The sequence below is a fragment of the Belonocnema kinseyi genome, chromosome 9 (assembly GCF_010883055.1).
Source record: "Belonocnema kinseyi isolate 2016_QV_RU_SX_M_011 chromosome 9, B_treatae_v1, whole genome shotgun sequence".
Classification (NCBI taxonomy): Eukaryota; Metazoa; Arthropoda; class Insecta; order Hymenoptera; family Cynipidae; genus Belonocnema; species Belonocnema kinseyi.
The window spans coordinates 40,561,581-40,575,564 of record NC_046665.1 but is presented as its reverse complement, the minus strand read 5'-3'; the positions used below and the strand labels follow the sequence as shown (position 1 = coordinate 40,575,564).

The window sequence follows — 13,984 nt, the reverse complement described above, 5'->3', positions numbered from 1 at the left end:
GACTTGGACGAATTTTCGAGTATGACATTCTAAGATGTTCCTCGATTTTTTTAAATCGAGGCATCTACTTTATCGACGTTAAAAGTTTATTTCCTAATTCCTTTAGTATTTTACTCGAAAAATGTCTTCGTAATTATGAACATTTTGATATATACAAACGTTCCTTAGTTCTTTCGGTATAACTTCCTAAATTCTGAACACGATATCTCAATCCGTTTGGACGTAGTGTGGACCGAAAATAATGAAAATCATTTCATTCTCCATACAAAATTTTTATGAATGAACTTAGTCACGTGATCTCGACTTTATCGACGGTCAAAGTTTCTTTTTCTCTCCGCTAGAAATCGCTAAAAATGCTCCAAAAATAATTATAGGTTACGTGTATGCAGATACTTATTTGTTAATCTGCAACGAATGTGCAAATTTTATTGCTTAGATTAATTTTTTTAAAGGTTTAGACGATTTAGTTCAAAACTGGTGTCAGTGCTCAATATACGCGAACCAAAAAATCCGAAATGCAACAAACCAAAAATTATCTGCATAGTGCTATAACTCGAATGGTAATATCCTTTTTTATCGATTTATAAATAAACTTTCTTTAAAACTATAAACACATTAATGTATACAAACGTTCTTTAGTGCTTTTTATTTAATCTGTCAAATTTTCAACACGATATCTCAATCCGTGCGGACACAGTGAACACAAAAAAAATGCTCATATCCGGGGACTAGTTTGGTCACGTGGTCACGAAGAGCATGCCCTTAAATTCAAAAACTTTGATTCTTATCATTGTTGCAAAAATTAAAATTCTAAAATTTGTAATTTAGAAAATTAAAAGACTATCGAAATCTCTAAAAGGACACAGGAATACACCGATAGTATATGAACATGTAAGTTAAAATTGATTACAAAGTATGATGTTTATCGAATTGTAATCAAAATAGTTTTTTGAATGTTCGCTGATATTAAAGGTTAATATCTAAAATGCAACGAAAATGGCTTGAACCAAAGAAAAAACTGAAAAGAAAATCAAACACGGGAAGGGACAATAATTTTATCAAATTAAAAAATAAACTAAATTAGGAAATCTTTCAGTAAACAAAAATACAAACGAAACCATCAACTGCTATCTCGTTGTCGAAAACATTCAGTAATGAAAGAGGTTCAAATAAGATTACAAATTTCCTATACGATTCAAATTTTGATGTACAGTTATAAAGAAGAAACTCGTAAGACAAGAAAGGATTCAGGAAAATTAAAATATTATGCAGAAATAAAGGCAAGCAAGAAATTGTGTTTCATTTTTCGAAAATGCAAATAGAATGCATTCATATTTATGTTTATTCAATTTCATTTATCGTTCTCGAAATTGATATCTTAATTGTTAGGCCTTTCGTTCATTTTTGAAAAAATGGCTTCAATAATACTAGTTTTAACCTATTGCATTAAGCGAAATAACCTCTTAATTTCAGTTTTTATATTCTATAACGACCAAATGATCCACCTTTCAATAAATCTGGTTGATAAAATGTAAATTCGGATGGCTACTCTCAGTACCGTCCAGAAGTATGAGGACACCTAAAAAACTAGCGGTTAAAAACCTGCACTCACATTTCAAAGGATATCTCTCGAAAAAAATAAGATGGAATAATTGATCAAAAAAGCGTTAGAAATTTGATTAAATTTTGTACCCAATAGGCTGTATTATAAGTATTTTTGATAAATAGAGACGGATTTAGTGAGTGAGAAAGAAAGCTCTAAATTCTTATATTCGTCAATTTTCTTTACAAAATCTAGGGAAAAGATGGAAAAAAATTAAGTCACGCAAAACAAACCTTGAATTCTCCCCTTTTGAATGAGCACAAGAAGAAGATTGAGAGGACTGAGCACTGCTCAACCTGGCAATTTTTGTCTTGCACACGCCTCTACATTTAAAAAAATGGAAATTCGAGAACCATTTATAAATTTTACTGATTCCTGGCTAATTAAAAAAAAGAGATTTTGCGTGATTAAAAATTCTTTTTCCATTATTTTCCAGTGCTTTTACTTATCAATTATTCCATCTTATTTTTTTCAGAGATATCCTGCAAGAAGTGAGTGCATGTTTTTAATCGCTAGTTTTGTAGGTGTCCTCATACTCCTGGCCGGTACGGTATATTACATAAAAATAATCTGAATTATTGTTTTTCCAGTATTTATGCAACTATTTTTTTTTCAAAAACCAAATTTGTTTATCTTTACGAAACAAAAATTTGTTCATATAAAAAATTTGTTGGGACAAAGTTCAACAACATCCATTTTTGTTGTTGAGGTAACCAACATTTTGTTTGGACGACAAAAAACTTGGTTGTACAATTATCAACAAAACTTTTTTGTTATCCCAACAAATCATTTTTCTCAATGTAAGCTGATTCAATTTTCAAACTGCCAATTATTGTTATCCTATACCTCTAAATCGTTTGCAGTTTAAATTTAATTCTATAAAAACTCGAAACAGAGTGGCCACCAAAATTTATTTCGAAAATTCCCTGATTTTTCTCTATTTCAGGGTGAGGATCGAGAAACTCGTAAAGCGCTCAAGCACATCGAGACGGAACTTTTTTCCTATTTTCTGTATTTTGGATCGGATAATTATTATTAATGAGCATACAAAACTGAAAAATGTCTTCAAATTCAATTAATTTTTAAGAAGTAAATCCTCGTAAGTTGGAGAAATATTATTCAAACTTAATATCTGCATGAAATATACCCCAGCGATGTCATAGCTCCTTCAACAGTGAGGAATAAATGTATCACTGGAAGTCTCACTTTTTGTATGCGAAACTAAAAAACCGAGTTTACTGATCTGCCTCAATTTGCAATTAAAATATTATTAAACAATAGGCGATTCTCAGTTTTTCTTTATCTTTTAAGCATCACAGGGGAATATTTCATGTTTATATCCAGTTTCAATAACATTTTTCCAACTTATGACGATTTATTTATTAAAAACTAATTGAATTTAGGGACAATATTTTTCAGTCTTTCATATTTATTATTAAAAATAATCATCGGATGAAAAAACAGAAAAAGGTTCGACTCGTCATTTTCTACAGGCCTGTAAGTATATTAACAAAAATAATTTGGTGAGATAAAATTTCCGTCCGCCAAGGAGTTTGTACAATACTTTCACCCAATGTCGATCACTGGGCTAGTTTTCCGACCCAGACCCTCAAACTTTCCCTGACCACTTTTTCATTTTCAATGACCAATAATAGTCAAAGACCAGAATTCGAACCTGTTAAAATTTTTACTAGAAATTTATAATTTAAATATGTATTATTCTTCATGGTTATTATAGTTTCTCTTACAAAAATTCTCTAGATATTGCAAATTTTTTTTTTTTGACAAAAATCTTTGAAATTTCCCTGAAAAACAAAATCTCCTGGTGTTTCCACAATTTTCAATTTTTCTTTGACCCGCGGCTACCCTGACAAAATGAAGAACCAATTTATCCATTTCAGGTATACTTGCGTATTTGTTAATTTGAGACGAAAGTCTCTTAAAATAACTTTAATGGTTATTTGAAAGACCACACTAGTGGTGGATTAAATGAACAATGATATCATAATTGACAAGTTTCAAAACCAAATCGACTCGCAGACACCTCAAAATTACAAAATTTGGCGATTTCAAGAGACATTTAAAATGCTAATTAAAATTTTTATGATAAAAGTTAACAAACATTCCAGGTCAAAAATGATAATGTCCTTTTTAAATTGAAAAAGAGTCAGCATTTAAGCGCTGTCGGGATTTTGCCCTAATCTTAGTTTTAATCCTAAAAGCCTAATAAAGGTTCTTCTTACCTTTTTGAAAATAGTTGTGGCCGTTTTTTCTGCAGTACTAACAGTAGTACTTGGACTGTTATCGGTCGAAACAGGAGACTCGCTTTCTACTGGCGGCGCACTATTGCTAACTTGTGTCTGCGGTGTGGTTACAGTGGTGCTGGAAGTATTGTTGTTTAGAACAGTCTGTTGCTGCTGACTTTTGGAATCGGCAGGAACGGGATTGGGCGCAGGATTTGGAGATGGTGGTTGCTTTTTCGCCGAAGCTGGTGGAACCAAATCGGCAGCTGCTGCTGGCACTACCGCTTCGCCCTCGTCAAAGTCCTCCTCTTCGTTAAACCACATTTCCTCATCTTCATCGAGCTGCCGTTGATCTCGCCGGTACCGACTATTTCTTAATATCGATGGTACACTAGAAAACACAAACAAATTTTGGTATGAGGTGCCATCTTCAAGTTTCCATTATTTTGAAATTTAATTCAATTCAATTTAATGTAGACTTACCTATCGAGTGAAGCTCTGTCTCGGTCTTTGAGCTTGGCCTGGTGCTGTTCGTGCTTCAATTTTAATGCTTTAAACGTTTGAACGTAATTTATAGCTTCCAGCTGTTTCGAGAAATTTTCTACAACGTGCGAACACAAAGATCTAATATCCTCCTGAAATTAAAAATACACACCATTCATGAAAAAAGAGTTGTAAGAAATCAAATACAAGCCAAAGATATGTAAATTAACTATTTTTCTCTGGCTCTTATTAAGGAGAAACATGTCCAACTTTTAGATCATAATGACATCTGGACAAAAGTTTTAAATGCTGATTTCAATACAAAAAATAGTTGAGCAGATAACTTATTTCGTAAAAATTCCACAATACGACACTGTGCTTCTGATTGCAAATTAGGTTCAATTTATAAAAACACATCACATTTTTTACTCTGCTAATAGCAAATTTTTCCAACATAACCTATACGAATTCGAATAAACAAGAAACCTTTTTTACTACCAGAATGCGATAATATTGATACGAAAAAATCATGGATAGGATTGGCAACTAAACCACAATTAGGAACCAATTTGACATCATTTTGTGTGTTTTGACATGTTGGTACCCCTGTTGACACTCCATACACAGGGTGGACACGCTGGGACTGACCGAAATGTATGCAACCCCACATACACTCCCATAAGAAGAGCATTAGCGTGTAAGACATGTTGCATACTTTATGGTAAGCCCCAGCGTGTCCACCCTGTATTTTATTAACTTTAAATAAAGACCCTTCAACACTTTTATAAGTTATCTGATCAAATATCTTGAATTTTATAATAGAAATTTCAGATCTATATGATCTTGCTATGTTATATCTATCAGACAAAAGGTTTATTTAAAAGCTTATATTTTATACACAAGGTGATAAAAAAATTCTTATATTTTGCAAAATCATACTCATAGCATGTTCCTCCTTAAATGCACAAAAAAGTCTTATCCACTGTCGTCATTTAATACATGGACATCCATTTATCAGCACTTACGATTTGTTAATTTTAATAATTCGGAATGTAAACTTTTTTCGACTCAGTAAGTTAAAATATAAATTGTGACTAAAATGAGCCCGGGATAAAGTGATTTTATCAAATTTTTAAGAAGATTTTACTTAAAAAGCGCAAATTGTGATTTTTTACAAAATTTAAAAAATCCGAAAAAACAGAAATTTTTCGATATTCTTGAGTTCAGTTTAAAAGAAAGTTTCTGTAGTATCGCAGCGACTTAGAATAATTATTCAATATTTTTCCTTATATGTTGCAGGAAGTTAAAGCCTCTTAAAATTAAAACAAAAAACTCGGAATTGTTTAAACATAAACATATGATTAAATAAAAAAAATTTATTAATATGGGCAAATCTCTGTAGTCTTTAGATTTGATGTCCTACCTATTTACTGATATTGCAGGATAGGATCAAGGATAATTAACTATGAAATACGTTTACTTGTGACTAAAACTACGTTGGACTTCTTATTAACTTTAAAGTCTTTTAACGTTATATTTAATAAGATAGAAATATGGAATTCACCATCTTTGCTTGATAATGATTCTAGAGTCTATTGAAATTAATAAAAACCACGTAGGCGTAGACAAAACACTTTGTATTTCGACATCGTGAAGAATGTTTAAGAAACGGTGTTTCTTTAAGGAAAATTGAAGCTTAATCCTTTGGGTAGAATCTTAGTTTCATAACCCCTCTCGAATGCTTAATATTTGTCCATATAAAGAAGAAATTGCGTTCGTACAAATAAAATGTCATTGGCGTAATGGGCAAGGCTTCTTACAAAATGAGCTCAAATTAATAATAACCGGCAGACTCAAGAAATCAGTTGTACATGGGTAATGCAATATTTCTGGCCACCCAAAGAAGCATAACATGTATCGCTTAAATTTTTCCTTACAAAAAATCTTATATGAAAATGTGAAGGTCTGGAGAATTGCCAAGATGTAAAATAATTTACCATCATTTCTCTATAAAAATTAATTGAAATAAACATTCATGAGATTTTTATTATTTTTTCCCTATTTATAAATTTACCATAAAAATGAACCCAAGAACATTAACAAAGGATTATTATTTCAGACGTTATTACAGATTTTTAAAAAATTACGACTTGCACTATTTTTGCAATAGATTCTTAAAAAATTGGCACATGAGTTACTTCTGCGCTCACTTTATTCAGAATTTGAATAGCTTTCAACCTACTTAAGCGAAACAATTTGAACACTAAAATATACCATTAAAAATCCATAACCCAAAACTAAATGTCTGTAGTATAGGTTCTTTTATGAAAATTTAATCGTAATAATTTATTATAATTCAAAGGTGTCTACTCAAATTCTGGACAAGTGCAGGGTTTTACCAGGTATACTCTTTCTAAATAGCGAGTCCTCTGACCCTACACCCCTTCTAGAATAATATGTACTTAAATCAACCCTTTAACTATCCAACTGTTAAAAAAAACAGAAAAGAAAAAAAGTAGAAGTATAAACAATTACGCGAGTTATCATAAATAATGTTTCTTACTTTCAGTCCTTATAAATATCTAAATGCGCAGAAATGGTACTTTTTAGATGTAAAATTCAATAACAACGTTCTTCAAATTATCAAAGTAACATTCTAAAAGAAAAAGTAATTTCTTAATGGGACAATCTTTTAGACATCTTATGAATACAAGATGTTCTTAAATATGCTTGTATTATCACTGCTGAATAATTAAAGAAATTAATAATACGAAAAAGAAATTTTAATTATTGTTTTAAATTATCTTCATAGGTACTTTTAATTCAATGAATACGTAACATGATAATATTTCTTCACTAAAGTATATTATGCATATTCTTTCCTGATTAATGAAAATTATAAGAAAATTAATTCAAATCCAGGACTATAAATTGAATACAAATGAAAAAACATTGTTGCTTAATTTAATATTACAATTTAAATAAAAAACTTAAGTATGATCGAAAAAGTTCCCTGACACCCTCTGACCAAAAAACTACCCTGAAATTACCAGGTTTTCCAGACGAGTAGACATCCTGTAATTACAATAAAAAATTGTCAACCAAATGTTTCACATGGCATTGTGCCATTTAAACGTGAATAAAACTTGAAAAAAGAAGGACTACACAAAATAGATTTTTGTTCTCTAAAGCTTAATTTTATATTTAATAAATTAATTCGTATTCCAATCGAGTTACTTACACTATTATTCATCTCCATACTCACCAGCTTGATAAACTCAAACATCTCCAAGATGGCAGAATCCAAAAGATTATATCTCCCGTTATTCCTGACGAAGGCGTCGAAAACTGGTGCAAATAGATTCCCTTTAATAATATGTCTATTATAAATCTCGTCTTTCAATGCTATGATTTTCCGCATAAACCTCAAAGCGCACAGAACAAGAAACGTGTGCGTGGATTTCATAAGCACTAATATTCTTCTGAGCAAATCTTTGTTCATAATGCAGTTCTTTATATGATACGAGTGATGCTCGACGCAAAATGAAAGTAACTCCAATATCAATCCCAGCAACTGGACAGTTCTGTAATCCTCCTTTATCGGTTTCTCTCCCGCCGTATTAGACAATAGTGGAGCAATCAAGACACCGATGCTGTTCTTGTAAAAGTAATGTAAAAAGTCGGCCTTCTCCGATTTATTGACAGATGCCAGCATGTTCTCAGGGTCCAACAAAAGACGAAGAACCCCTGCAAGTTGAACAGCTCCACCCAATTCGGGATCCGTATCGTTCACCAACTGTGCAACAACTACATTCACGAGCATCTGATTCTGTTCCGTATTGTTAATCTGCTGTAGAGTATAATCTCTCACGACGCTCGGCGAGTACTCGACAATGTAAGTCAGGATGTCGATGCTTGCAGTTTTAGTCTGAGCATCATTAATCGCTAGCGTAATCTCCAGAGCAGGCAAAATGCCGAGCGCTGTTAGGGTTTTATAAAAAGCCTCCTTTCCCTGGGGCTGCAGATTTTGGGAGTAGTTGCAGAATTCCTTGAGGAAGAGAACCAGGTCGCGTCGTTTACAATCGGAAGTGGTCTCATCAGTCAACTGGCGAAAGAGTTCCGTGAGGAATTTCTCGTCATCCTGAATGAGAGTGACGATCTCCACCTTGTTGAAAAAGATGAAACTGCTCAGTGTGCTGAGCATGTTGTCCTCGAAGACGCTGGGAGTAGGGAGAACGACATCTTGGATATATTGAACGCGGTAAGTTTGATGAATTTTGGCGAGGAGCTCGGCATTTGTAATGGGGATGGCTTGTTTGAATCTAGCGAGTTGCTGGAGATACTCACGATGCCTTTTGCGTTGGGGTAACGTAGGCTCGTATTCTAGGCAGCCGACGACGTCGAATATAGTGTCGTCGCTGAACATAACCTCGAAGAGGGCGTTCTTGTTGAGAAGGAAGATATTCTTGAAGATGTCGTACAGGTGATGGAGGCCCTCGATGTTCTCCAAGTCCTCACAGGTGTGGAAGAGATTCAGGAGCTTTTTGATGTAGCCTTCGGACTCGAGGGCCATTGCTAATTTTTCTTTCCTCACGGGGGATGGAAGGCAGTTGCCTATGAGCTCGTTGATGTCTTCGAGGCGACCGAGTTCGCAGGGCGGTAACTCTATTGGTGGCGCAGAGTCGGACATGTCGTCGAATCTCTCGTCTTCTGATTCCTCGACAATGTCCTGGGTTATCTCGACCGAGGGATCCTTCCCCTGTACCTGACATATTTTCTCCCATATCTCGTCGCAGCCTGCTTTCTCCTGGAAGCTCAGCGCAAGGTCGAAGTTGTCTCCTTCGGACCATACTATCAGGGTATCCTGGAACAAAATTTTGAATACTATTCTTGAAAAGGTACTAGTATTGTTTTCTAGCTATAGTATTGGAGCACGATTTTTTAAATCTCAGCTCAATTCAACTTTTACTTTTTGTAGGACAATTATGTATCTTGATTAATTATCAACTTGTAGAGTTTTGGTTAGTAACAAATAAAAATAAAAATTAGGAGTCTCAGGAAAAATAATTTTCCCTGCAAATTTAGGATTACAAAAATTAATTATTTAAGAGCCGTTTATATCTACTTGAAATACTTGTATAGCTTATTTACAACAGCTATTCATTTCATTCTGTTTTTACTTGTTTTTCAATATAAAACAAAATATTTTTATTCTCGTGAAGCTCGGTCAACATTTTTTCCATCTATAATACAATCTAAAAATCGGTTAAAAACGCGATTTAAAACAATAGATTAACCGACAAGGTTAATTTCTTTTGCAGAGTTGTAAACTTTATCTCTTTTTTTCTGTGCGCGTTCTATATACCATAAAAATTGTCCAAACCCATGCCTTCTTTATTTTAAGTATTTGATATATACTGTATATAAATACAGTCTGTCGTTTTGTACAACTATTTGCATTATTTAGTTTGTGAGAACATGAGAGTTGTATATTAGTTCAACATTTTAAAAAGAAATATTTATTGCCTAGAGTTTAATCTGCTTTAAATTTACCTACAATAAAAAAGCTTACATAATTGAAAAACTTGAATGAACCCTCCCTTTTTTATATTTCAATTTGAAAAAAAATAACGTCTGCTTAATTTTAAATTGTGCACATACCAAAAAATAAAATTTTTGAATTGTGAGATTGAACGCTTTAAATTTTAAAACAAAAAATGTAGAATCCTTAAAGAGGAGTTAAAAAAAAAGGAAAACAATTTCTCAAAAAATTAAATTATAATAAAGCTTCACTTTCTTCATCGAACTGATTATTAAATTTTTTTTAAATCCAAGGTTCTCTGAAATTAAATTATTTTTAAACAAGCCAGTTGCGAAATTTACAGACGTTTATATTTTTACGATATTTGAACTCGAAATCTTTGAAATGTTTATTCTTCCAAATTCAAACTCGCCGACTTAATTTCCATATTATTAAATATGAAAAATATGCAAGTTTATCTTCTTCTTAATAAAAAATTTTTAAAATAATTTTCTTTTCAATTTAAAATCTTTTAAGTGAGAGTACTTTCTACGTTTTAGTTCCCAGTGATGTAACTTTTGCCCATTCTTAGTTACAGATTTCAAAGTTCTGTTTTAAATTTAACGTTTGTTGTACAAAATCAATAATTCTAGACAAGTTTGAAGAATCAAATGAAAATTGATCTAAAGTTTTTTTTCTGTGGTTAATAGTTTTCAAAACAAGAGCCTTGGATATATATGAAAAACTTAAATCCCTCAAAATGTAAAAATATTTTGAAAGGTTCACAGTTGAAATGTGTTGAATTGAACAAATTTTGTAAATAATTCATATTGTAAACTATTTTGAACAACCCCATTAATAAAAATTAGGAAAATGTTTTTCCTGCGATTAATGGTTTCCAAACTAAAAGCCTTGGATACCTCTGAAAAATTTGAATCCTTTGAAATTTAAAAGTATTTTGAAATGTGTAATTGAAAATTTGTTTTAAATCATTTATATTTTAAACTATTCTGAACGATCAAATTAATAGTTGAGTAAATGATTTTTTTTTCCTGTGATTACTGGTTTTTTAAAATTAAAAGCCTTAAATGTGAATTGAAATGTAAAAATATTTTTAAATTTTCACAATTGAAATGAGCTTTTTTGCATATTTGTTGTAAATAATTTATCTTGTAAACTATTTTGAACAAACAAATTAACAAAAAATGAATATATGTGTTTTGTCTGTGATCAATGGTTTTCGAAATTAAAAGCCTTGGATACATCCACAAAATTTCAATCCTTTGAAATGTAAATATATTTTGAAAGATTCTCAGTTGAAATAAAAAGAATAAATTATGAAGTATTTCTTTCCTTTAAACATCAAGTACGGTGTGTATAAAACACAGCGAAGGCGTAAATTAACGAATTTGTGGACTGCGGAACCATAGAAAGTCAGGTCATAATGAAGAGGTACGAAATTGATCGCTCTCATAATAACTGAATTCAATTTGATTAATTCTTAATATTTTGAAATATCTCATTATAATTTTTTCTGTCAGCAATAACCTGAGAAACAAAGCCAGATAGCACTGGCATCGTAACTTTTGCTATTTTCGAGTAAAAATTAACCATTATGTGGCGAAAGATTATCAGAACCAAGGATAAAAACGCGATTTAAATTAAAGTTTAACCGACAAGGTTAATTTCTTTTGCAGAGTTATAAACTTTTTTTTGTACACGTTCGTTGTACCAGTTCGAGTTCTCTTTGTATATTAATTTAAATTTCCCTTCATTTAAAAATAATTTTAACTGAAGGGTCCCAGGGTATAAGGGTAAAGTGCTAAAAGTTACATTTCATAACTTTAATGCATTTTATTATTTTTTTAAACGAAAAAGTACTTTTGAACTATTACTTAGTTCTCTTAAACCATTAAAGGAACATCTTGGATGAAGCAGCCACCTCCGAGAAAAACTATTATCAAAGATAGGATGCGTCCAAAAATGCCCATTTTGTCTCATAAAAGGTTTTTTTTTAACTATTTTACTTTCAATTTAAATTAAAAAAAAAAAAAACGCCGGGCCTAACAGAAAAAGCTGCAAATATTTTTTGATTTTAGAATTAAAAAGAAAACAAAGTAATTTCGAGCTATTATTTCATCGAACCATTGTAAGAAAATCCTGAAAGAAACAACCACCTCGATATAATTGAAGTTCTAAACGTTCATATGAGCAAAATTTTGTATTCATATAGTTTAAAAGTAGAAACAGTGCTAAAGTTGTGGTTCATTACACTGAAAGTAATACAACCATAAAAGAAACTTATGATGCATATTTTTATTTGTGTTGGAAATCATATTTTGAGATAAAATAAAATTGAGAACGTGTTTAGAAGTACAAGTACATAAAACCCCAAAAACGAAAATATTGACACAAAGAATTGTATAACTTTCTCATTGTTTCTTTTTAAAAAACACTTTCGAGCTATTACTTAACCCTATTGTACCGTGAAAAGCATAGCCAAAAAGAAATAATCAATTTAATAAACATGGATTTTGATTCACTTGTAAATTTAAATGTACCCTAACCTATTACAGTCATTAATTAGGTCAACAAAATTAGTATATAAAACGCTCTTCCGAAATTTGGGACTGGAGATCTTATCACCCTTTAACTTTTCTAAAACTACTCAATAAAAAGTTGAAAACTTGTGATTAGATGTAATAATTCTATAATAATTAAGCTTGGGATGGCAGGATTAGTCAATAAACGAAATGAAATGAGTGGGGGTAACTGATATATACGGAGCTGACGGGTAAAATAGACATGATGTTTAAAAATTTGTGTTGCAAAAAATGCTCATGTTTATGAAATCGTTGACAGAAGCCATCTTCTTCTTAAAATCTGAACACATTTTTTGCAGAAAGAGTAGAGAAAACATAGACTTCTTAAATTGATAGTTTTTATCTCTGAAAGCAAAATTTCATCACAATAAAGTCATTCTTGAAGTTGATAAAATTAAAATAACTAAATTCAAAGGAGTTTTCAACAACAGTAGCACAAAATCAATAAACTAGAATTTTATTTACAAAAAAAAAAATAATAATGAACAAGAATCTTTATGAAAGCAAACAAAAGGCTTGAGGTTTGATCTCAATTAATTTGGTCTTTTACACTAGGTAACTTCAATTGCATCCATTTCCCTAGCAAATCACAAACATGATTGGTCCAAGCCTAGGGAAAAATCTACCAGTGTAGAAACCTCGTATCCGCTCTAAATTTATTGCTCTTGTTTGTTTTTAAACCACCATAAAACCAGATTGCTCACTGAAAAGGGAACTTTAAACTGTACCAAGATTATTATTTCCTCACATTAAAATTAAAAACTAGAAAGAGCTTCTGTAAACCAATCAATACGAGTATGATGCAAGCAAGGAAACAAAATTGTGCCAGTGAAAAGCCGTCGAGAATTGAATGTGAATGTTGAAAGAATAAAAAAATAACTTGTACCTGTTGTTTCTGATATGCAGTATCTGGCTGGATTTTACTTTCTAGTAAAACTGAACCGTCGCTCTCTGCTCTCACCAGAAGCGAAATTCCCTTCAATCTGTCAACATACGACGAGGAAACATGCCCCGTGCCGCGATCGTCCCATTGCCTATCTACGTTCAATGCGTACAATTTGACTCTTCTACGTGTGTCTGTCATGGTGAAAGAATTGTACGGGGTTAAAATTTACCCTCGACTAACTAGCATTACTTTGACGTTTCTCACTCGGACCTCCTCACTTTTTTAGTTCACTCTCTGTGCACACGATTGTCTCACTTTTTTACCAATTCATTCTTACACTTAATTTAAGAATCATACTTTGAAATCCCAACTCGTGGTAACACTTGTCTCTCTAATTCGCGCACTATAATAAAAACCGAGTCCAGTAAGTGACGTGGACCTTCGCCGAGGCAATCATCTGTACACTCCGGGGCAGAAATGTTGGCCGAAATTAGCAAATGCTAAAGTTGCACCATAAAACTTCTGCTTGGAAAAAAATTCTTCGGAGAAAGCTCTGGAAAGCTTAAAACTCGTCGTGAGGAACTTAAAATTCGCAAAGCTACCGGAAAGGTTAAAACACGAAGCCGGTTGATTTTGACGTCCGAA

At 32.1% G+C, this 13,984-nt stretch overlaps 1 protein-coding gene across 2 annotated transcripts in view; it reads right to left on the bottom strand.

The window, feature by feature from the left end:
- LOC117179339 (serine/threonine-protein phosphatase 4 regulatory subunit 3) overlaps nt 1-13,744 on the bottom strand; it is a 17,461-nt gene extending 3,717 nt beyond the window's left edge. Inside the window, exons 1-4 of one of the 2 annotated variants that reach the window (XM_033371019.1) lie at nt 13,340-13,744; nt 7,571-9,193; nt 4,330-4,481; nt 3,847-4,237 (exon numbers count right to left, since the gene is read on the bottom strand). In XM_033371019.1, the coding sequence (XP_033226910.1) occupies nt 3,847-4,237; nt 4,330-4,481; nt 7,571-9,193; nt 13,340-13,537 (2,364 nt within the window). In that variant the 5' untranslated portion in view covers nt 13,538-13,744. The remainder of the gene's footprint in view (nt 1-3,846; nt 4,238-4,329; nt 4,482-7,570; nt 9,194-13,339) is intronic. The other variant, XM_033371020.1, reaches the window with a different exon arrangement.
- Between the last annotated feature and the right edge of the window lie 240 nt (nt 13,745-13,984).